Raw genomic sequence first — 25,636 nt, 5'->3', positions numbered from 1 at the left:
GAGAGACAGTCAGGCAACAGAAGACACACCATGTCTTAGGAACCTGGCAAAAGAAGCCTAGAGTCTTGCATAATAAGAGGTAGCTACCGTATTTGTTGGACTAAAAGTCGCACCTAAGTATAAGTCGCATCAGTCCAAAAATACGTCACGATGAGGGAAAAAATATATATAAGTCGCACTGGACTATAAGTTGCATTTATTTAGAACCAAGAAACAAGAGAAAACATTACCGTCTACAGCCGCGAGAGGGCGCTCTATGTTTTCAGTGTACGTAGGCTACAGGAGCACTGAGCGGCGGCTGTAGACGGTAATGTTTTCTCTTGGTTGATTTCTCTCGGTTCATGTCAAATTAATTTTGATAAATAAGTCGCACCTGACTATTAAGTCGGAGGACCAACCAAACTATGAATGCAGATCATTCTGATCAAAACTGAAAATGCACATATTTAAAAAAAATTTTACAAATTCTCTTATTGCTTCTTGCTTTTTAGGGAAAGATTAATGATGAATATCAACAGATGTGCCAGCAGAATTATGATGCATCTCGCATGCAGTGTGAGGAAGTTCTGCATGATGTGTTTGATGCATTGGAAAAAGGCATTTCTGACAGATCATACCTGAAGCCTGGAGGATCCCAAAAGTACATAGACATGTTCAGACAGCTGGCAGAAGAGTACAGAGCAAGAACAGACTCACAAATAATGGTACAAAACACTAATACCACAATCACAAATAATGGTACAAAATACAAATAAACAACAAACAGATTTGGAATGACAAAAGGATAAGTACATTTATTAAGTTTTTGTTTTTTGTAACAAATCCTAATTTAAAACTGTAATTGTGTAAACAGACATTTTGAATGATGCTTTGAATATAATATATGTTTTTATCTACAGAGTGAAGAAGTGTTGAGCAAGTTTTTGAAGACAAAAGAAGATATTGGAAATATGATCCTACGAGCTGATCAATCTCTCAGTGCAGCAGAACAGGAGAAAGAGGGTACACTTCAAATCAGCTGTACACTTCTCTATCATGCTATCAATTAAGGCTGATTGACAGAATTATATAAACAAGAAGATACACTTATATATACTCATAAATTTCTATTCTAAATATCTGTTAAGCTTTCATACTGCATATCTTTATTGCTGGGTGTGCATGCACAAGTAAACTGCAAGACTAAATGTATGTGAACACATGCAGCCATTAAGTTTTCTTAGATATGGGGAATTATGGGGAAGTCGTGGCCTAATGGTTAGAGAGTCGGTACTCGCAATTGAAGGGTTGTGAGTTTGAGTCTCGGGCTGGCTGGAATTGTAGGTGGGGGGAGTGCATGTACAGTGCTCTCTCCACCTTCGATACCACGACTGAGGTGCCCTTGAGCAAGGCACCGAACCCCCAACTGCTCCCCGGGCGCTGCAGCATAAATGGCTGCCCACTGCTCCGGGTGTGTGTTTGTTCACTGCTGTGTGTGTGCACTTTGGATGGGTTAAATCAGAAAACGAATTCTGAGTATGGGTCACCATACTTGGCCGTATGTCACATTACTTTATTTTTAGTAGATTTTTCTAATGAATGTGTTTAGCTGTTTCAGCTATATCCACTGACAAGCAGATAAATTCAAGCATGCAGCCATGTAGTTAAGATATTTTTAGTAGAAATGGATGTAAAAGGATGGCAATGACAATCCACACAGCAAGAGTGATGTGTTAAGTAAAACACAGTTAAAAGTTTTCTTTGTCCCTTTGCAGAGGAGAAGATGAAGACAGAGTTTCTAAAGCAGCAGAAAAGAAGCCTAAAGAAACAGAACTGGTTACAGGAGCAGATGTTTAAAGACATGCAGAGAACCCATTATGAGCATGTGATTCAGATCATTCATCAGATGGAAAGAGAGCAGGACAGAATGAGAAGAGACAATAAACGAGTCCTTGAAGCCAAACTGAGAGTAAGAACTGTTTTAAATGGATTTATATAACCCAAAATAGGTTGTAAATTTTCAATCAGACACATAATAACTAGACTAGAGGCATCAGCAATAATCAAAAGGTGAACATTTATTAATAAGTGTAACAATAAACAAACTCTATAATCACGAGAAGAAGGAGGCGGGAACCGGCGGACATTTAAATACAATATAATAACCAGGCCTGGTCCTCTCTCGTCTTTCACTGTCGTCGCTCCTCTTTTATATCCTTCCGATCTCCTCCATGGGATTCGAGACTGGTGAGTGGTGCAGGTATCGCTCATTTCCAATCACTCCACCGGCCTCGCTCTGTTCCCACAGCTCTCAGCCCTGACCCACTCGCCACAATAAGCAATTTAAAAATGTTTCTTTAATTGTTATTTATTTAACTTATTGATAAATGTCCATTTATTGAACATATTTATACATTTTAATTTCCAGCCTAGTTGGGTTCATTTTAAGCAAGATGTATAGTTATTTTAATAGCTGAGTTAAATAAAACTACCAAGAAGACTGGGCTAAATGTTTAACTCTAAACAATTCTTGCTCAAAACAACCCAATCGCTGGGTAATGTCCATATTTCACCCAGCGCTGGGTTGGTTTTAACTCAGCATTTTTTACAATGAATACATTACTTCTTTTTTTTACTTTTATGAATGTTAGCCTTAAGGTTATCTATAAACTAGTGTGCTCCAAAACAAAGTTCACATTTACAAGATATAAACATTCAAAACTTACAGTGCTTTTAATAAACATCATCAGTTTAACATGCTGAGAATGCTAACCTAACATATAAGTATATAAACCATAAATGTTTAAGAATCACTTAGGCTACCTCTAGGCGATTCATGTTCAGGTAGATCTGAAACTGCACGCTCATGCCAGAAAACTATTAATTTGCCAAAATGCTTGGTTTGACTTTTTGGAGATCATCTACTCTTCCCTGTGGACTACCTCTGACCTACTTTCTCTACGATATGAATTTCTGCGTATTGAATTTTAAAATGTTGAATTTGATGTTCCGAATTTCCTCTTCATCTTGAAAACTTGAAGCTGGATTTTTAAAAGCTGAACATTTACAGTCTAAGATTTCAGAACAAAAAATTTGTTGTTTGAAAATACATATCTATAAAACTCTGCCATAAAAATATGCAGTTCTGTTACATTTCAAATGTTTAATATTCAAGTAAAAAAATGTAATTCAGAACTATGTTAAATGCCACATAATAGTTTTGTTAAATGACATTTGTCAATATTTGAAATTTATAAGAAAAGAAACTAAAGTAGAAGCCAGCAAGAAGAATAATGATACTAGATGGTGTTTCTCCTCATGGTTTTAGAGGAGCAGCTGGCGTGTAAGCCACAAAAAAGGTGGCATCAAAACGCAGTGGCAAAAAGGCAAGGAAAAAAACCTAAAAGCCATGACTAAAAGCATAATTTGATGGTGTCCTGAGTATTTAAACTGGGCTTTTGGACACATCCCAAATGTTGTCTTGACCAATTAGATATTGTCTTTGGTTGGAGTGTTGCGATGTTTCTCCTCCTAAATCGACATAAATCACGTTATCTTATCAGTCACATGGTCTGAATATTCCCGCTCTTGCAGAGAATAATTTTGGACATGATTTCTATAACAAGAATATGATACATTTGACAAAGTATTGTTTGATAGAAACAGTTAAAGCATGGCTTTCAAACTCATACATATCCAACATGAATATAATCCTATAAACTATTAAATTGTTATTCAAAATACATACACAGTAAGTGATTAGCACATGATATGAAGTCAAATGTGTGGGTTACATACATAATATGGAGTTATGCATAGAAATGATAAGTTGCTCATAAGTCCTTTTATTTAGTCATTTAGGTGCATATATACATGGAAAGGCAGTTTCTGTGCCATTCTGTGGACGTAAGGACATGTTCTGTGAAGACCAGAGAGGTTAAAAAGTCTCCTAAGGAATCTCAGTGTGGTTCTTGTCTTCTAGGTGGCGGGAAGTCAATCCAAAGAGCTTGTGATCATGATTACTATCATGGATTTAATTGTGATGGTCATGCTGTGCTTCTCTTTGACCATCATCTTGGTTATTTGCCCCAAATTTGACAATCTCCTTCCTGAGTTGTTCTTTGGTGTTAATGTTGCAAGCTGTTCTGTGAGAGAGTTGGTTGATTAGGCTTGCTTCAGAGCAGGCACTAGGATAAGATTTACAAACATCCTGTTGTCTTGGGCCTTTCTGTGGAATTCTGCTTCTCGTGTTTCAACCATGTTCTTGATCCAATCTTAAATTGTCTATTTTGTTCTGATACTCTACATGTATGTTACAGGAAAATCAAGCTCTTCTAAATATGGGCTTCCCGATGGAGGCCAGATGCAGAGTGAGATTAACAGACTGAAAGCAGACATGGATAAAGAGAAATCATCACAACACTCCAAATTTGGCCGGGTTTTGAATTGTATCGGCATTGCAACAACATGCCTTGCACCAGGCTTCACCCCTAAACTGATTGGTGTTGGTATTTCCATGGCATCAAATTTTGTTTGAATACAAGCTTATTCACACACACCTAAATCTATTTAACAGCTTTAATCAGAATTACTATCCTCCAGCAGTGTGTCATTCCTTTAGTCAGTGAATTAGTCAAATCAGGTCATATGCATTGCTTACTCACAAGATGCCAATTACTTTGAAAGACCAGTATATTAACCTCTAAGCAAGAACCCAGGACATGGGCCCTTTGTAACTTTAAACAATGTATGCAATGTATGTAATGTTATATTTTGTTGTATATTTTTGTTATGTTTTATTTATTTTCTATGTGAATACTACTGATAGACCTACAGTATATATCAACCAGGCTGAAGAACTGGCTGATTACATTGTCAACTGATAACTGTGTATAGCTTACCGATTAACATTATTAAAAGCTCTCCATAATGTTAGTGCCAAAATCTATCAACAGCACTTTCATCAGATAATAAAGAGTTTGTTTTTTACTTTTAAGTGAATTTTGTGAATCTCAGCACGATATTTAGTTTTGAGTTTTCAGCCTAGGCATATAATTGAAGGCAGATAATAATAAGTTTTAATTTAAATGGGTCATACGATGCAATTTCAAGTGTTCCTTTTTTGTGCATAGATAAGATCCCTAAAGATGCAAAGACTAAAGTCTCAAACCCTAAGAGATATTCTTTATAAAGTCTAAGACCTGTCCACGCCCTCCTAAAACGCCTTGTTTAAACATGCCCCCACGTCTATGTCACTGTGTGGGAAGATTTGCATAACACTGCCCAAATGTTCATGCAAAGAAATAAGGCCAATTCTCACTGTAGTATTGTTGCTGCAGAGAAGATGAGTTCTGATGACAGAACCATTGAATTATGTGAACCTTAATTAATTTTTAATTATTGTAAAGGAAAATTTGTAAAATTGTTTATTTTTTACTTTCAGTGCAATGCACTGCAATTCTTTGAACTGAGACAAAGCATAGTCCTTCTAATAAAAACCTAGGCCTACTGTACATGTGTATTTCTCCCTCTTTCACCCCCGATCAAGACAGAGACTTCCCCGCTGTTTGTTTCAGTAAGATCTGAGTAAGTTTGCTCGGTGCACACACACACACACACACATATATATATATATATATACACACACACACACAAACAGTCATATGTAGACATATATATGCATACACAAACATATTATAGCCTTTATTTATAGTTCCCATATTAACTGACAAGAAGGCACCAACATTTGTTGTGAACTATGAACAAAGCTGTTATCAGAGTGACTTGCCTTCTTTTCCAAATAACAATAAATGATTCACATAATCTGTGAATCCTGATTTAAATTATCCTGCAGACTTAACCGACAGAGCTATATTTGGCAATTTTAAAAATGCTGACTTTGGCCTATACGTGTGTCTAGTTGGCTGACAAAAAAGCTTAGTGAGCAATAGTGTGGTAGGTTGTGTTTAAAGGTTTATCTAACAGACCAATGTTCTTTAATTGAATTAGAGTGTGTTCACTTTTAGTTTTTGTTTGCATTTAATCAGATGGAAGAAACTTTATTTTTACATCCCTATATGCTGACTTTAGTGACTGCAGTTTTCTGTGAAATATAATAAATGTGTCTTGATTCAGGCTGATTATGACTTGTAAAGCATATTATGAACATGCCAATGTAAAAATTTAAACCTGCATTTATTTCTCAGATAAGAACTGGCTGCGTATATTGTGCATGCATTTGTACATTTCGTACTCCTTATCTATGCTGAAGACATCACTGCCTGGTGATGTTGTGGGTTCTTTTCATCCTTGAACATTCCTCACCTCCTAGCCCATGCCCATGACTTACACATGCCAATGTATCCTTTGCATTGAGTATATATTCCTTTACCAAACAATAAAGAATCTTGAATCTTGAACATGGAACACATGGTCTCCTGTGTCTGTTTCTTCCTGCGGTTTTGTATAACTGATTAATGAGGCTGAGTATATTATACACTATACATTAACAACTTCTCAGTTACATTGAAAAAAAAAAAAACAGAATAAATTTTGCAGAATGACTGTAGTTTTGGTAAAACAGTCTCTTCAAGTGATGTTCACCACATAACTTATTTTACACACACACAAAAAAAACAGTATGCAATTTCTGAGAACACCTATGGAAAAAGTAGCCTTCTGGTTTGGCCTATACATTTATGATGTCACTACTTGGCAAGATCCGCAGTGTACACTTGTTTCTTTCATCCTAAATCCTAATCCTTTCCCTTGTTTTTAGTAAATAGACAAATGGACACAAGAAAATCTAGTTTCTAAGGCTGAAGTTAGGTGTCAAATTGACTCAAAAATGGAAAAAGGAAGATGTTTGTGAAGTGTTTGAACCTATATGTTAAAGATATTTTAACTGATGCATTTAATGGTTGTTTAAATTATGTAATGCTTACATCCTAAAAAAGTGTGAAAGAATAAATAAAGGTCTACAAAATACTGTCTTACTAAGCTGAGTCATCTTTATTCATGCAGTGTTTTACAATATACATAGATTGTTTAATAGCAACTTTACAGGAAAATAAAGTGATGAAAACAAAACAAAATTATGTAAAGCAGCTCTAAATAAGACAATAGCAAACATATAATTATTCAGTTGAAGTCTGTTCATTGTTGATTCAGTCTGGTTCAATAACAGTAGATTTAATCAATAAGTTCAATCAATATATAAAGCAGAGAACAGTGATGTCATCATCCAGCTCAGTTTAGTTCTCATCCAATAGTCCATGTGTCCGAGATCAAATACTTGCCTAATATATAGTGTGCAAAAAACAAAACAAACAACAACAACAACAACAAAAACGGCATGTGAGGCGAGTACATTTACATTCATTTATTTAGCTTTTACTTGAGGAATACAACAAGCGATTCATAATAAAGAGACAAACAAATTCTAGTAATACAAAGTTTCAGGCATTGGTCAGATTATTAGGGAAAGAGAAAGCAAAATTGTGGGGGGTTTTTTTAGGATTAAGTCAAATGTTGATGAAAGAGGTAAGTTTTCAGCTATTGCTTGAAAATTCAGCATTCTGAGTAGAGGTGGGAAGATCATTCCACCAGACAGGAATGATAAAAGAAAATGTTCAGGAAAGTGATTTTGTGCCTCTCTGTGTCATTTATAGTTCTCAAGACTTCTGGAGGGGATGAAGATTCTCAAAAGTAAGTGGAAGTAGGAGGTGCTGAGGCTGTAGCTGTTCTATAAGTAAGCATCAATGTATTGAACTTAATATGAGCTGCAACTGGTAGCCAATGCAGGGAGATAAAGAGAGGTGTGACATGGGCCCTTTTGGGCTCAATGAAGACCAGATGTGCCTCTGCCTTCTGAATCATTTGTTGAGGTTTGTGCATGATGGAAAACCAGCCAGAAGAGTATTTCAGCAGTCCAGCCTAGAAATGACAAGGGACTGGACAAGACGTTGTCCTTTATGTTCTGTAAGGAAGGGCCTGATAGTATATCAGAATTCATAGCATTTGAAAAACAGTAAATGAAAAGTACCCAGACAACCTACTAAATCCAGTGAGATTCAGAAGTGTCCCCCAAGCCAATAAGCAAAAATGGCAAAGAACCCAAACTCCAATCACCAGCAAACTTTTATTACACAGTATACAGTACATTAAGAATGTGAATTAGGAAAAAACAGTCCTACTAACTAAAATCTACTTTGTGTCTTTTAAGCTATATGAATAAATCAATATGTGATGCAAAAGTGATTTGCATGGAAAAGGTCATTTTACATTTTTAAGTCCTTTCATCATCACTTTGTAATTAAGGAAAGTTGGAAGAATTTCTGCCGCAGCTCCTATAAGAGGCATCAAATATTCCTTCATAAAACCACCAGAACTTTCTTTCTCTTTTTTTAGATTTGTTATCTCTTCATTCAGGAGATCAGCTTTCTCCTTCATGTCTTTCTTTATCATCTCCTCCCGCTCCATCATCTTGCTCTCAATGGCCCGGTCCATCTCCTGCTGCTGCTGCTGCAGCTCCTGGTTGAACTTCTCCTGCATCTGCCTTATTTGGTCCTCCTGCCGCTCTTTCTCTGTCTGCATCTTTCGTTCATTCTCAATGCGTTTCTCCTCTTCCTCTTTCAACTGCTGTTTCAGTAGAGCATTCCTTTCCTGTTCCTCTGTAAGTCAACACAAAAAAACAAAAAATATGTGAAATATGTTACTACCAAACCTCCACCTGAACTCCAAGTTGACTTAAAGATTCTCTTTGAGTAACAATTTGGGGTTTATTCAATTAAAAATGCTCCAGGATGGAATGAAGAATGAATTACAAATATTCATTAGGTTGGTAAAGATTTACCTTCAATCTTTCTGTCATTTTCAGTGAGTTTTGTGTCCATGTGGAGGATGCTGTTTGCTTCTGGTCCTCGCTCATTCAGAAACTCATTCAGCACAGCCTCAGCCTGCATATTAACATACATTATTAACTTTCACTGTATAGACAGCTCATCCCTTCATGTATATTCAAAGCATAATTTCACAAAAACACGGTCCTCACCGATACACCTTTATTGGGTTCTCTGCGGTACTGTTCAACAATGGCATCTCGGTCTCTTTTATAAAGATTATATCCTCCAGACTGACTGTACACTCCATCCTGCAGCCGTTTATTCATGTCAGAGAACAGATTCTTCAGCAAATCTTTGCACTTTCTCTCTGATGCCATCTCATTCTCTTCCAGCAGGCCTGCATAGTGCATATCTATGCCTTCCTAAACATGCATTCACACACATACATGCATCACCTAAACAAGCTGGAAAAGTCTATACTACCATAGCTGAATTACAGTTTAAGGAATGACGATCTGTGCACCTCTTCAGCTTTCAGAAAATAAAAAAAGACATCTTTTTCCCCTTGCACACATAAAAGCAATATCTAAACACTACAACTATCAGTTATTTAAAATAATTCACAATGAAACAAGGATTTGCATATTTTTGCGAATTATAAAAAAAAACAGCTGCATTATTGTGAGAGGTGCATTTGAAACTTACCCTCAGTTTGTTAATGTATTCTCCTTTTTCATCTTTAAAGGAGCATTTCATAAACTCAGCGATGGCCAGACTGCTGAACTTCTGGTGCTCTGAGGAAATATCATCCACACCTACTGGGAACTTGTTCTTCACCTGGAAAGAATTAGCAGCATGCTTCATCACTGAATGGCTGTAATAATTTGGCTCAGTTTCAAATAATTAATAACTAAAAAATAAAAGCTTTATTTATTGGCTGGATATTATCAAATAAGCAAAACAAAAACAAAATAGCACACACATCAATGGAAAAACTCAAACAGGATGCTCTGATCATGAAAATACTGATCATGAAAATGAAAAAGGCACCACACCTAGGCTCCAAAAATACAAAAATGTAACTATTACATAGGTGACACTTCAAACACGCAGTCTGATCAGTCTGATAAAGAGCCTGCATGCTCGAAATGTCAGCTATGTGACAGTCTGTGATTACATTTATGGATCCTAGGTGTGCCGACTTTTTTCTGTTTTTATGCTTAATAATACCATAATATCATGTGTGTGTGTGTGTGTGTGTGTGTGTGTGTGTGTGTTTGTGTGTGTCTGTATTATTTCATGTAATGTTATATTAATCAAATAACAGTTGCTTTTAACTAAAAAACCCACTAAAGCCAAGCTAAAGCAACTTTAGATCAGTAAAGCATAGTTTGATGAGTAACTGCACTGATTGAATATATGAGATAATGTGTCATAGTGAATAAATGAGAATGTGTCATACCTTTTCCATTCCAGTCTGATATGTTTTTAAAGCTTCTTGAACAGCGGTCTTGTTCTCTAGATTTGCAAGAGCAACAACTGCATTTTCCAGACAGGGCACCTTACCACTTTTGATTGTGTCTACATAAATCTCCACCAGATGTCCGAGCACTGACAACACACACAAACAGATTTTACTTGCAATTATAAAACCATATGGGTCTGAACACAACATTTTCTCTATATTAAACTGGTAAAACACTCACATTTGCCAGTAACTCTGTGTCCTCCTTTTATTGTTTTCACAACACTATTGTGAAAGATGTGGTCACAAAAACGCCCCGTGACCTGTAGAAAATCAGGTACAAGGTCCTGTTCTTGCAAGCTTTCTAAGCATTTCATATTTTGAGGTGAGGCTGGAGAAGGGAAAACGAAACACTTCCTGGGGGACGGGAAATAGTTTCGGATGCACTGACGAGGCAGGTTGTAGTCACTGACTTTCTTGTTAATACCTTTTAGGATAAAATAAATTGTTTACCAAATTGCAGTAAGAAAAAAAATTATTTTGTCAGTCTCCGGTCACTGTTTATTTACATATGTTTCAAATTCTAGCAATGTTTAAGTCTCTCTTAAATACCTTTCTTGAGCTGAAGGGCAAATTCAAGGTAATCGTCCTCAGTCACCCTCTTTCCGTTAATTTCCAATTCCAAGGTGAAATCTCTCACAACCCAGGTGAATGATGGGAAAAACTGCACAAACTTACAATCCTCTTCTTCCTCCTCATCAGCTGCTGCTTCTGTCGATCTGATCTTGATCTGCTCAGTGAGTTCAACAACGTAGCTGCAGCACATTAAGAAATAACATCTTATAAAGTGTATGCTTGTATGTGAGAGAGGAAGTAGGTTATTTGGTTAAGGGATACTGCAGCTTTTCCACTGCAGAGTTATCAATAGTGCCACGGCTGTTGTACACCAATGTGCTGCTGAGCAGAACAGCCAGACAGAAGATCCAGCTGTCATTCTTAGAGTCTCCCTGAAACACACAGTGTCTTCAGATCAAATCATCCACAACATATATCAACAAGACTAAGTCTACAACTTTATTCTTGTCCTCACTTTGGCCACGTCACCAAGTCCCTCTGTGTCCAGCAGCACTAGAGTGTGTCCTTCTTTTTTAGGGTGAGGGACACACCACATCCAGATGCCTTTGGTCTTCGACTCAATAGTATTGCCGAGAGCAAAGCCTGAGACAACCATGTTTTTTATTATTAGAATTAGCATGAAGCTAATATGTACACATTAGGCTGGCATGTCTAGACAGTTCTCTCACCGGACTGTTGTCCTGCCAGGCGGTTCATCAGGTACGACTTCCCTGTACGGTAGAGTCCCACCACAGACACCACCACCACCGGCTCATTGATCCTGCTCAGGAACTCAACAGCGTCCTTACAGACACAGAGTGATCCGTTCACATTCTCCACCAAACATATGGGTGAAGACATTAGTCCGGCTTTAGACATGCTGGCTCTCTCTAGCTCTTCCTGTTTGCTAAAGGAAAAAAATATTTTGTTACTGCAAACAGAATATTGTAAACAATAATGTATAAAAACCTACACTACATACAAAAAAACAACTAAATCTTCACTGACACTAACTTCACAGAAATCTATTATTAACTTCCATAAAAACAGTATGAAATGGTCGCTGATAGGCAACTGTCATTTTGGTTCCACACATGCTTTATTACTGTACTTTACTAAAATTATAATTTTAGCTAGATATCTGCATGACTATATATGTATATTGATAAAAAAAAAAAAAAAAAGACTTGAAGGACAAAAAGAAGAAAGCTGATAATAGTGCCATATAGGGCAGGTTAAAAAAATAAACATTTCCTCTGGTTTCAAAAAATTTATTTATTTGTTTTTCGCAATTTTACATGGTTTATTAAAAAAATTTAACATTCATTACGAATTCAGTTTTGGGACCTTTATGAGCATGGCAACAATCACTGCCCATTTAAAATCCCAGAACTATGCTTTTTGTCACATCCTTCATCACAACACTATTTGGCTTCTTTAATATACAAAAAGACAAAAATAAAGACTATTTTATTATTAACCTACTATTTCTTGCAAAATTTCATATTCACCACAGTAAATTCACTCATTAAAATCCTTTATAAAGCCTATTGTTTTTAAAACAAAGAGGTTCAATAGTATATCCAAACTATTTCATTTTCCAAAAATCTTAAGGCTTTTAAAACAGTTAATTTACTGATTTTTTTATCAATTTTGTTAAAGCTTTCGTTATCTATTATTTATTTTTATGTTTACATATGTCTATATGATGCTTTGCATGTAATATGTCACCTCTTTGTACGCAATACTGACATTCTCTGTACTTTTATCTTTGGTACCTTGGCATTAATAAAAAATAAATAAATAAATAAAAAGGGTGTGGAGGCACTGAACCAGATCCGGCATGATGACATTATTATGCCGAATCTGGGCCAGCACCGGTGTCCTGACATTTCATACTACCTGTCAGATTTTCCTACCAGAGCTTCCTGCGCATGCGCACATCAATGTCGCTTCCTTCTTCTAATGCTGAACAACAATATTTAATGCATCTGCATTACTGTAGGGGTATAGGGTTGGGGTAGGTGTAGACTTTAATAAAAACATTATTTATTGTTTCCTGTATCTGTATCCCTTCTAGCTAAAGGCACATAATTACTGTATTTGCATTACTGTAAGGGTAGGTTACCTTGCTGTCTATGGGAGGCTCAGAGAGCCCTCAGATTCCATCAAAAATATCTTAATAACTGTGCTCCAAAGATAAATATATTAATGAGTAATTAATGACAGAATTTTCATTTTTGAGTAAACTTTCCCTTTAAGACTACACAAAAGTTTAGAGTTTTGGGAGTCCCTCATAATGCCACATTTCACTTTTCGCAATTGTAATGTTTGTCATAGTGATAACCGTAACAATGGACGAAAAATATAATTTGTCATATTAATGTAAATCACGACTAAAATGTTTTTGAAATGCGTTTACTTTGCCATATAAAAGCACTGACTTGTACTTCCATCGCTCAATGTGCATTGTTATTTTTCTACTAGTGGTTAATCCGGTTTGTTTTTAAAGTACTTATCATGACGTTAACTAATAAGAATGTGTAGCTGTCAGACAAAACGTGGGCAGGTTTGGTTTCTTCAAAACAACCCGAAACAAACCCCACCCTCCGTGGGAATTCTGATTGCCAGTTGCAATCATTGATCTATATATATAACTATAATATTCTATATTATAGATCAGGTTGCAATCCAAAGCTGGGACATTCTAAAATGCTTAACGTGAAAAACGCTTAACGTGGTTTAATGTACAGTGATATTAACAGACCAAACTCACTAAAAATCATACTAATGTATACTATCTACAAAAAACTAAGATGAGCCCTGAACATGATCTCAACACGTTTAATAACATAAGCCTTTTCCCATAAAAAACCATCATAAGAAAGCGCTTAACATGGCTTAATGTACTAAGACAGTTATATTAACAGACCAAACTCACTAAACATCATACTAATAAAGTATACTATCTACAAAAAAAAAAAAAAATCAGATGAGCCCTGAATATGAGTTCAACGCGTTTAATAACAAGTTAAGCCTTTTCCTCCCATTGAAAACCATCATGCTTAACGTGTTATTAAACGAGTTTAATTCATATTCAGGGCTCATCTGATTTTTTTGTACATAGTATACTTAATTAGTATAATGTTTAGGGAGTTTGGTTTTTTAAAATTACTGTCTTAGTACATTAAGCCACATTAAGCGTTTTCTTATAACGGTTTTCTATGGGAGGGAAAGGCTTAACGTGTTATTAAACGAGTTGCATTCATATTCAGGGCTCATCTGATTTTTTATAGATAGTATACTTTATTAATGTTTAGTGAGTTTGGTCTGTTAATATAACTGTCTTAGTACATTAAGCCATGTTAAGCGCTTTATTATGATGTTTTTCCATGGGAAAAGGCTTAACTTGTTATTAAACGTGTTGAGATCATATTAGGGCTCATCTTATTTTTTGTAGATAGTATACATTAGTATGATTTTAGTGAGTTTGGTCTGTTAATATCACTTAGGACATTAAGCTAACGTTTTAGAATGTCCCCAAAACTGGCAGCCTGAAGTCCAACACAACAAGCGTCCTGAGATTTCAATGTGTTCCTGTTAGGTTTTCCGAGCCCATGAATTTCAAAGTAACCCCTAATTAGAGTGTGTAATTCAAAGTTTAAATAACAGTTAAATATTTAGTCAATTAAAATATAACAAGCACTGCAAAGCGTTACACGGACATGCCAATAAAACTCAGATTGTACACAATGTGTAGCCTACAGTTGCAGAATTGACGATCTTAGATAGATGTTCAACGTTTATTTTTGAATAAAATCAAAGAAAATAATAAATCAAAAATGAAAAATAAATAACTTACGTTACCGTAAACTTAAAATGTGTTAAGAGTAAAGATGGTCACGCGTCTGTCTCTCCCTCTGCTTTACTTCTCTGAGCGCATTGAACTGAATCTTATATGAGGTTGAGGTTCATGAGGTTGTCGCCCAGTATCCGCCCATCGACCTATAGCTGTCTTGACGTTAAACAGTAGATTTCTTGGAAATCACTTTTACAGTGACCGAACCGAACCTGTTGTTTCACTTTTACTTTCGTGTCAGCATAACTGATTCGCCAATGAGAGAACATGCCCCGTCTGTGTACCATTTATGGCAAAGATAATGAAGTTTCGCACAGGAGGGGCTTATGCCGAGCTGCAAGACTTTTGCTCCAGATGTGATGAGATTATAGCAGAGACCTCGCTACGACATTTTTACACTTACGTCGTCTAATGCTCGGTAAGGTAGTTCATTGTTTAAGTCAATACATTATTAAAAACTATAAATATAGCTTACCTTTCAATGTTAAATCATTATTAAGCTAAGTGTCCATTTATAATCAACCCAGCTGCAACAACAACCCTGAGACTAATTACCCAGCTAACAATTTTTGGTTCCCAGAACGTTAGTTTTTGGTTCTCAGAACGTTCTCAGAACGTTAGTTTTTGGTTCCCAGAACGTTATTTTTTATGGTTTGTTTTTGGTTAGCCAGGAAAGTTTTCTTAACGTTCTCAGAACGTTAGTTTTTGGTTCCCAGAACGTTCTCAGAACGTTAGTTTTTGGTTCCCAGAATGTTTTCTGAAGGTTAGTGTTTGGTTCCCAGAACGTTCTCAGAACGTTAGTTTTTGGTTCCCAGAATGTTTTCAGAATGTTAGTGTTTGGTTCCCAGAACGTTCTCAGAACGTTAGTTTTTGGTTCCCAGAATGTTATTTTTTAAAGGTTTGTTTTTGGTTAGCCTGGAAAGTTTTCTTAACGTTCTCAGAACGTTAGTTTTTGGTTCCCAGAACGTTCTCAGAATGTTAGTGTTTGGTTCACAGAACGTTCTCAGAACGTTAGTTTTTGGTTCCCAAAACGTTATTTTTTATGGTTTGTTTTTGGTTCACAGAACGTTCTCAGAACGTTAGTTTTATTAATCCCAGAACGTTATTTCTAACGTTCAACTAACAATTTAATTTACTTAACATACAACTGTAAATCTATATAAATAATCAGCCTACAGTCCATGTTTTGTCATTTTTTAATTGTTGATTAAAAAATAATAATAAAAACACAATCATGGGGTTGTAGGCTGTGCATCACATTCAAAACATGGCAAAGTGAAACAAAATCAAACTGTCCACTTCAAACATTGTATTATTAGTGTAATTGTAGATCCTGCACTCTTCCACCTTCACCACAGTCATCTGTAAATATAACAAAGAATAGTAATATTATAACAAATTAAAGTGATATTCTTGTTTCAATCAGTCATTGCCATTGCCTAGTACTTCAATTATAACGTAATAACAGTTTACCGCTAGATGTCACTGTTGAAGAGGGTATTCAAAGGGGCGTTTGTTGTAAAATACAGATGTCAGCTATCAGCGAGATAAAAATTAGCAATAGATGCCATTTACACAAAGTAGGCTATATAAAGTAGGCCCTTTTTACGCACTCTTACGATGCTTTTGTGAAACGCTGCATGTAGCCTTCGCTATATGTGTTAGTCACAGTAGTATCACTGACATAGTTAATAGCAATTTCAAGATGCATTTAAATACTGTCAGGGTTGTGTCACAGGGTTGGGTCTAGTTTATTTCTTGGTTTTGTGACAAACTGTAATGTCTGGTGTTCGTGTGAGCGGACAGTCTCTTGGCTGCATGTCTTGTTTCATGTTGGGTGTTCTATCTTTAATTAACAAATACAGTGTGTTTACCATTTTAAATTCCTATGTGGAGCGAATTTCAGGGCCTGTGAGTTAAGATCTTCCACTTCTGTTGACTTCATTGATTTGAAGTTCCTCTGTGTTGCTCCTAAAAATTAGATGAAATAATCTGATCAAACAAATTGTCTCAGAATTAATTGACAATCAATTTTTTTTAAGGATTATGGAATTAAACTTTCCTATGATAAGAGAGCAAATCCTAAGCTCCTGGAATGCCATTTTAGTTTTCTTTCCTCTCATGCTGTAGGCACCCAGGACTTCATTGGTGGCCACTTTACGTAGCATTTTACTCACAGCCGCCCCTGGATTGATAACCCCAATGGAGCGTAGGTAGTTAGTCTAAAACAAAACAAAAACATCACAGTTGTGTACCAGAAAAACATAGAAATTAACCTAAAGGGATATTTACCCCACAAATGAGTATTGGTGTTATTTACACACCCTCATGTTTCTTTAAACCTGCATGAAGTTTTTTATTTGTTTTATTTTTTTTTTAACATGAAGGAAGATATTTTAAACAGTGGTGGTAACCAAACAGTTTATTTTCCCCATTGACTTCCATTTTCTACACTGTGGAAGTTAACGGGGAACAGCAACTGTTTGATTACCAGCACTCTTTAAAATATTTTCATGTAAAAAAAAAAAACATAAAGTATGTATGGTATGTATGACTTACAACAAGCAGATCGAAGAATGCAAGTACTTCTGTCAAGTAATGAAGAAGCTGAAAAAGAGAGAAGAGAATAATTATTTTATAAATCATAAAAAGGTTCAAATGTATAAATTGTATGATAACATCTGAAAATAATAAGCTATATGAGTTCACATTCCAAAAGCTAATAAAGGCTCTTGATTTATTAATATATTAATAGCATCTAAGAATCCAAAAAGAAGAATGAATTAAATAAACTTTTTATTATTCTCATTATTGTGAATAGTATTAATAATACTAATAACTTTTATTTTTATTATTATTATCTGAGTTTATTTTTTATTCATAGTAGTAGAATTAGTAGTAGTACTAATATTATTATTATTAACACTGTTAACAATAATGATTGAAATAAAAATAATAATAATTATTGTTGTCAAGAAAACAATAGTAATATTATTACATATTTAAATGTTATTAAATGTAGTGGTATTAATAATATGACTGACGGATGGCCGATTTCATTATAAATCTGATCTCATCTTTACAAGACACGTCTGGCTCTCTTTAGGTGCACGCGCCAGCACTCACGCGCTCACGCGCACTCGCAGCCAAGCCTGTGAGACAACGCGCTTTCCAAAGTAACATAACAATATTATTATTATTAACAATTATATATTTTATTTATTTTAAAATAACGATATAACATCACAGACATGACTGAAATAAACGTTAACATAATAGACATGACTGATGAAACAAAAAAAGTTTCTTTCAATCTGAGCGGATATTCTCCCAAATGACGTCACACAGATTTAATGACATTTAACAGTATTTAATTGTGACCGTAGACAGTGGGGGAAAAAACCCCGAAAAAACATTGTTTATGTGAAAAGTAGTGGTACATTTCCTGGAAAAGACAGTCAATCAATTTTATGACAATTTACAATGTTTACATGTTCATAGGTGAAGGCGGCAGTTATTTATCTGGCTAACATTAACGTTACCCTGAGTAACGTTAGGCCTACCAATAATATAGTAATTATTATGATTAGATTTTATTATTTACTTTCTTCAAAGTTTCAAGTATCATTTACGTAGTGGGCTCGTATGTTTTAAAAGTAATGTAGCCTACCTAAATCGGTTAAGTAAAAAGTACTTTACCTCAGAAAAGCTGGTAATGAAAATGTCCAATGTCTGTTGATGTCCACTATGAAAACCGGGTTCTGCGCGCGGTGGTCACCCCTGCTTATATACCCGCTGGCAGGTTTCGCGGGCATGGCACGCGAAGAATATCAATTGTGACAGAAGATTATACATATATTTATTTATATATATTTATTATTTATATTTAATATATATATAGAGAGAGATCTAAGTAATATATTTTCACTTTAGAAAATAAAAATATTAACTAAATTGGCTAGATTAACGAAATTGATTAACAATTCAAATTAAATTAATTAATTAAAATTAATCAGTTGTGCAGTCAGTGTTGGGTACCTGGAAGGGATGGGAAGATATACATAACATAATATAATATTCAACAACCCATAGGTGGTGATATATGCGAGTCGCCATGAGCCAACGCTGAAAAAGAAGAAACCAACACGCGACGAGAGTCTGTGTTTTTGTGTTCTTGATGTGCAAATGTTTGAGAGGTAAGTAGTATGTAATATGGAATAATGTGTGCGAATTTATGGTTTTATCATTGTATGATAATTTGTGGGATTGTGAGCGTTTTCTCCAGAGCTGTCTAACGCGTTTTGCACGCGGCCCTGTTGAAGTTAAGGTATACATTATATATAATGTTGAAAATCTGTGAAAGTAAGTCAAACATGTAAGAGAAGTGCAAGGTGCATCCATATGTAATTAGATGTGAATGAAACCGTTTTCCTTACAAAAATAACGTACAGGAAACATGCAGGGTTTTATATATTTACTTATTTATTTTTTGTAGGCTATTTGCAGGTACATACATTTAAGTCAGGATAGGAGCAGGCTGCTGGCCTGGTTAATTAGAATACGTATGTGCAAATAAAAGTATATATGCATAGTGCAGCCTCTCTCCTACTCAAGGTATATACATTTACAATACGAATGCATTGAAATTTCTAAAGGTTTTAGAATGATCCCTTCAGTACAAAAGAAAACATGCAGGGACATCCAGCACATGTGCGCTGCACAAGTGGAAAAATCCTGCAGGATTTTTATTTTATTTTTTTTAAATCAGAATTCCATGACATTAAATTTTAAAGGCTAAATATTTAATAAGTAATCAAACATTTTGTAGAGGATTTTTTTTGTACTATTTTCATCTGAGATTAAGCAAAATTACAGGGGTAAAAATGACTTCAGTGAAAGTGAAGGCCAAGTACTCGGAATTTGTTCTTCAACCCATCCGAGTTAGTGTACCACATTAGCAGTAGTGAACACACAGCACACAGTGGACACAAACACCCGGAGCAATGGGCAGCGCCCGGGGACAGATTTGGGGTAAAGGGCAAGGGCACCCCAGTTGTACTCACCTATACTGTTTAATTCTAAAAAGGAATTGTTACATTTTAATTAATGGTCTGAAAAATACACATCATATTCTAAAATTTTTTCATTACACTCATGCAGGTTTGGTGCATGTAGACAATTGAAAAAAATTGCTCTCCCATGTCCAGTCAGAGGATCAAGAATGGAGACATTGGAATGTCCTCATTCTCCTGACATCTGGTCACTTCAGCATGGTATGTGTCATTGGTGCATAGAGTGAGGTTATCCATCTCTTGGTATGTCACTCGCCCATAAACCCATGTGCCATTCTGTGTGCATTTGTATTGATGTACTCTAACATTTAAGCCATGATCAGCAATGCAACGATTGGCATCACGACAGCAACATAACATATAATTAAAAAAGTAAATGGCCAAGCAGGCAAAATTATATTTAATGTCTTAAAGATAAATAATATGTATAAATGATTTTTACATGATTCCTAATTATATACATTTTTCACAAATTTGTGTATTTGAACATGCATTACACTTTTCTTTTTCAGTGCCAAGAGTCTTGTTTTCTTGCCCCTGAGCAAGTTTGTGTTTGCTGACTTCAAAGAACCTAACGATCCTGAATCATCTCAAAGTGTCAACAGTAATACTGATAACTAATCCTAATTTAATCTACGAATAAAGAACAGGCCCCTGTTTTTTTTTTACCTGTAGATGATAATATTAATTTATTCATTGTATTCATTTAATCTCCTGTCATTATTTTACAGGTGTTCTTCTGTTTAAAGATTTCCTCATTTGTCTGGTTTTAAAGGACCAAGTGTCAGCATTACAGAAAAGGCACAGATGGGTGAAAGCTGGTGAATGACACAAGAGTTTTTCCTCTATATGAATTCAGCAGTGGCATAGTTGACAAAATAGAGCAGAAGGGGTTTTACTTAACACTTTCTTTACCAGAGGCAGAAGAAATACAACACAAGTACCAGAGTTTAGTTAAACATTAACGTTTCTGAGTGTCCATGGAAAAGGTGCAAAACCAATCTAACTGGCTACTAGTTAATCCTGTTTGACTATGTAGGTCTATGTCTACGTGCTGAACAAATTCTTGGTGCAAAAAATAAACCCATATAAAATTTACTCTTTTATTACAAGTGACAAAAAAGATATAATAGTAAAGAAAAAAATATAAAAAGGAATAGTGCAACCATTTACTTTCCTTAATGTCACTCCAAACATGTAAAACTATTTGCCCTGTTATTTCTTTTTTTAATGCTGCAACAAAACTTTCTGTTGTGCCATTTGTTCCTGGTTTAATAAAACTTGAAAAGCCTGTTGTTTAATTGTATTGTCATTTTGTTTAGTCTTTTCCAAAAGACTATGACCCCCCAAAAAATGTGTTTGAATGGTAAAAATCATGAAAAATCTTTCATTTTTAAATAGTGTCCTACCTGACTGCCTATCTTTCCCCCCACAGTGAGCGGAGTACAGAAGTGTTTTTGCCACCTACTCATGTTTTGCAGCCGTTTCAACACACAACATATTGTACCATGTTTTCATATGTCTTGTCTTGTACCATATTATGCAGTTTTCAGTTTGCTTTTGAGAAACCTTTCAAAGAGATTGCCTTTTAGACACAGTGTGTGATACTACATTCTTGCAACCAATTACTCTCATGTTACAGATGACGGAAAGGAGAATTGTAAAGTATTGGTGGTTAAATACTAACTAATCACAACCTGATTCTGCACATGTGGATAGTAAATCTTGATAGGTGATATTGATAATGTGCTTTTTAAGTGTTTCCAATGCTTTTCCCCAATTTAACTGGATTGAATTTGTCAATTGTCTAGTAATTTGCTTAAAGAATCGAGACCTGAATGCAGCATTCCCTTGATTTCTCTGGAGGACTGTAGAAGTTTGTGCACCTCAAATTTGGTTTGTTTTCAGCTGCTATGAAAGTTTACATTTTAGGCGTGTTTTATCAGTTTATTGTAATCTCAAATCGCTTACATTGTATGCCTTATGAATTTCTGCATCAACTCAGTTAACCAAAAATAACCTGCAGGGAATGTTCTAGGAACGTTCTCTTTAGGTTATAAAAAATTGCCAATAAATAACCTGCAGGGAACGTTCTGGGAACGTTCTCTTTAGGTTATAAAAAATGCCAATAAATAACCTGCAGGGAACGTTCTGGGAACGTTCTCTTTAGGTTATAAAAAATGCCAATAAATAACCTGCAGGGAACGTTCCCAGAACGTTCTCTTTAGGTTATAAAAATAATGCCAATAAATAACCTGAAGGGAACGTTCCCAGAACGTTCTCTTTAGGTTATAAAAATGCCAATAAATAACCTGAAGGAACGTTCCCAGAACGTTCTCTTTAGGTTACTAAAAACCAACCAATAGAGAACGTTCCCAGAACGTTCTTATTTGGTTCCCCCAAAAAATAACCAAACGGGAACGTTCTGTGTTAGCTGGGTAAGCACAACTGATTAACAAATTAACTGTTTATCAGTTTCATGATGATTAATGACCTTATAGGTTTGAGGTAAAATATAACAGTTAGTCTGTACTTATTTTAGAAACTTTTGACGCTTGACACAACATTTAGACAACAGGCACTGTTCGGCAATGTAAAAAATTGCTACACGCTGAAAGAACATCTTTGCTTTTTGCGGTAGAGTCATGGCGTGTGGCAGGCTCATGTCAGCTCCAGTGTGTCTCATTGAAAACGATGAAAATGGACAGCTACATGTGAGAAAAGAGGCCAAAGACATTCTGGATGGGATCAAGGAGCCGGTGGTGGTGGTGTCTGTGGTGGGACTCTACCGTACGGGGAAATCTTACCTCATGAACCGCCTGGCAGGACAACAGTCCGGTGAGAGAAAATGCTTGAAGTCATTCTTATGTGCGGTGCATCCACATCTGATATGATTATGAGGACAAATCAAATGTGTGTGTCTCTATTTGTAAGTATCTGAAAACACTAACTGCATTAAAATGAGTGCATTTTATGAAAAAATAACAGTGTAATAAAACTAACTAAAGCAATATACCAAATAGAGCAATATAAAAATAAAAACATAAAATAAGAGTAATGGATGAATGATTGTGTGTGGTAAATTCCTGCTCTTTATACAGACTTAACTTGAATACACCTCCTATGATTTATGTCTGGAATATCTGAATATTTTTAAATTAAAATCTCTGCTTAAAAACCCCTTCCCCTTGGCTGAGAAACAGTTTCAGCAGATGCTAAAGAACATGGGAGAATTAGCTAGTCTATGCTGTTCTATTCAGCAAGGAATAGTAACAATTTTAAATAATAATACAAATTATTACTGCTTGTTTGCAATGTTATTTCTTATTCTAGGTTGTTCTCCTCAGACTGAGCAGTATAACCTGCCCCGTCACTGTCTGCGGCATTTCTTTGCGGTGAGGAAGTGCTTTGTTTTCCCCCGGCCTGCTAGCACGCAAAACATGAGGAGAATGAGGCATGGCTCAGCTTCCAATGCACCCAGAAGAGCTGTCTGACATCCACAAAAATGCAGAGAAGAAAGCAGTTGATTTTTTCATCTCCATGTCCTTCAACGACAATGAACAGATCTACCAACAAGAGCTCATGGTAAAGTAAAGCTCAAATAAACAGTATATTTATGCAAACGTAGACAACAAATTTAATAGTTCATCACAATTTCTGTTTCTTTAATTTGTTTTAAGGGAAAATTTATGATGAATATCAGCAGATGTGCCAGCAGAATCAGGAAGAATCTATCCAGCAGTGTAAAGCTGTTCTGCATGAGGTGTTTGATCCACTGGAAAAAGGTGTTTTTGATGGATCATACCTGAGATCTGGAGGATACCAAGAGTACAAAGACATGCTCAGACATCTGACCAGTGACTACAGAGCAAAAACATGCTCACAAATAATGGTACAGTTCACACATGCATTCTTCGCTTTAGATGGCTACAACAGCACTGATTAAAGTTTTTAATGCTGATAAAGATTAAAAATAACATGCAGTTATGAAACAAAGATTTAGAATTGTTCATTCCATTGGGTCAGATAAAGACTTGATGTTAAGACTTGGGAGCTCGTATTTATTTATTTTTTTACTACTACAGCACTACTCTAGTGATCACCGCTGTCTAAATGAATAATTACCAAAAAATAAAACCGACATGTTGCCCCTATGCCTAGAGTGCCATATTACGCTTCTTCTGAAGCCATACAAAATCTCTTATTAGTTAAATGAAAATCTCAAAAAAAGGTGTCATGTGCCTTTAGAAAACTTGAAATATAACATGCAAGTTGTAAAGATTTTAGTATTATTGATATGGTATTGTAGTATTAATATTTTTAATTAATAATAATAATTATATATATAATTTCACTTCATTTTAATTTTACAGTACACTTTTGACTGGAAACAAGACAAATACTAAGATAAGCAAAACCTACTTTTGCAGTGCAAGCTTTAGGTTTTTTTCAAATTGCTTTAGATTTTCTTCAACACATTTCAGTTGGCCAAAGCGACCTTTGTTTTAGTTTTTTTTTTTTTCTTCATTTAATTTGTATATTTATTTAAATTAACAAACTATATTTAAACTAGTTTTGGTAGCAAAAACAATACTTCTGGATTACTTTTAGCACATTTTAAATGATACCAATCTTTTTTTTTTCCTTCTTCTACAGAGTGAAGAAGTGTTGAGCAAGTTTTTGAAAGAAAAGGAAGATATTGGAAATATGATTCTACAAGCTGACCAATCTCTCAGTGAAGCAGAACAGGAAAAAGAAGGTACAGTTCAAATCCGCTGCACCGTTCTCTATCATTCAACCATCAGTCAAGGCTCTCAGTGATACACAAAACAGCACAATGACTAGAAAAAATTGTAACTGACAAATTCAGCAATTGATTTTACATCAGAATTAGTTCATTATACTGTCTCTCTTTATACAGTGCAGAGGTTGAAGAATGAGATTCTAGAGCAGCGGCAAAGAGGTGTAGAAGAACAGATCCAGTTACAGGAGCGGGCATTTAAAGACATGCAGAGAACCCATAAGGAACATGTGGATCAAATCATTTGTCAGATGGAAAGAGAGCAGGAGAGAATGATGAAAGACAATGAACGAGTCCTGAAGCCAAACTAAGAGTAAGAACAGTACACTTTCTTTCAAAACATGTACTTCGCTGTGTTCCAGAGAAGTCATGGTTGGCAATTATTTCACTTGTGGCTGTTTTGTGTTGTATTGTAGGAGAAGGATGCTCTTCTTCAGATGGGTTTACAGGAGCAAGCCTCCAAGATGCAGAGGCAGATTGACAGCTTGAGAACAGAAATGCATAAACAACAGAAGTCAAAACCATCCACAGTCAGCCGGATTATAGATGGTGTCAGTGCCACAGCAGAATTGATCTTGCCGGGCTTTGTAAGCCGTGGTCTGTCTGCAGTCTCGAAATGGTTCAAATAAGGGCAGTTTTTGCAAAGGCTGAGTACTGTATGCTTCTCTTACACATGCCATTCACTCTAATGGGCTGTTCACTATTACTTTCCACACCAATAGACAATCACTAGCCATTGAATTCTTTCTGATTAGCTGTCAATGTTTTTCTCATTCATCAGCTGTAAAACAAAAATTGTTCTGAAAGTGCCACCTTCATGTAATAGATGTGTGGATTTTGCCATTTTAACTTTTAAATTCTGAATGATTTTTTTTTATTAATCATTTATCAGTTATCAGTATTAACAGTTATCATTCATGGTGTGAGCAGGTGATCCTAGTGTAAAAACACTTTAAAAATCTGTCAAAATGCTAGTATTATTGTTTTAATACTAAAAAAGCC

At 35.5% G+C, this 25,636-nt stretch overlaps 2 protein-coding genes across 2 annotated transcripts; one reads left to right on the top strand and one right to left on the bottom strand.

Annotated features, from left to right (window-relative positions):
* The first annotated feature begins 496 nt into the window (after positions 1 to 496).
* On the top strand, positions 497 to 25,277 carry LOC132096203 (guanylate-binding protein 1-like). The gene is made up of 4 exons (XM_059501448.1): positions 497 to 704; positions 900 to 1,002; positions 1,755 to 1,948; positions 25,051 to 25,277. The coding sequence occupies exons 1-4, from the start codon at positions 519 to 521 to the stop codon at positions 25,261 to 25,263; spliced, it is 696 nt and encodes a 231-aa protein (XP_059357431.1). The 5' UTR covers positions 497 to 518; the 3' UTR covers positions 25,264 to 25,277.
* Positions 8,121 to 15,032, bottom strand: LOC132096182 (guanylate-binding protein 1-like). The gene is made up of 11 exons (XM_059501422.1): positions 14,770 to 15,032; positions 11,592 to 11,809; positions 11,378 to 11,505; positions 11,185 to 11,294; positions 10,900 to 11,102; positions 10,529 to 10,774; positions 10,285 to 10,433; positions 9,528 to 9,659; positions 9,032 to 9,244; positions 8,834 to 8,936; positions 8,121 to 8,651 (listed from the first exon to the last, which is right to left on the bottom strand). Exons 2-11 carry the CDS (start codon positions 11,779 to 11,781, stop codon positions 8,254 to 8,256), a joined length of 1,872 nt encoding a protein of 623 aa, XP_059357405.1. The 5' UTR covers positions 11,782 to 11,809; positions 14,770 to 15,032; the 3' UTR covers positions 8,121 to 8,253.
* Positions 25,278 to 25,636: the final 359 nt, after the last annotated feature.

The sequence above is a fragment of the Carassius carassius genome, chromosome 20 (genome assembly GCF_963082965.1).
Source record: "Carassius carassius chromosome 20, fCarCar2.1, whole genome shotgun sequence".
Taxonomy (NCBI): Eukaryota; Metazoa; Chordata; class Actinopteri; order Cypriniformes; family Cyprinidae; genus Carassius; species Carassius carassius.
This window is presented reverse-complemented; position numbering and strand designations above follow the sequence as displayed.

What these genes read in the sequence shown, in the direction of transcription:
- LOC132096203 (XM_059501448.1), top strand. Translation starts at nt 519, where the DNA reads ATGTGCCAGCAGAATTATGATGCATCTCGCATGCAGTGTGAGGAAGTT. An exon ending in GAACAGACTCACAAATAATG is followed by an intron (nt 705 to 899) that starts GTACAAAACACT and finishes TTTTATCTACAG; the next exon opens with AGTGAAGAAGTGTTGAGCAA. An exon ending in AGCAGAACAGGAGAAAGAGG is followed by an intron (nt 1,003 to 1,754) that starts GTACACTTCAAA and finishes GTCCCTTTGCAG; the next exon opens with AGGAGAAGATGAAGACAGAG.
- LOC132096182 (XM_059501422.1), bottom strand. Translation starts at nt 11,781, where the DNA reads ATGTCTAAAGCCGGACTAATGTCTTCACCCATATGTTTGGTGGAGAAT. An exon ending in CCTGGCAGGACAACAGTCCG is followed by an intron (nt 11,506 to 11,591) that starts GTGAGAGAACTG and finishes TGGTTGTCTCAG; the next exon opens with GCTTTGCTCTCGGCAATACT. An exon ending in AACCCAATAAAGGTGTATCG is followed by an intron (nt 8,937 to 9,031) that starts GTGAGGACCGTG and finishes GTTAATATGCAG; the next exon opens with GCTGAGGCTGTGCTGAATGA.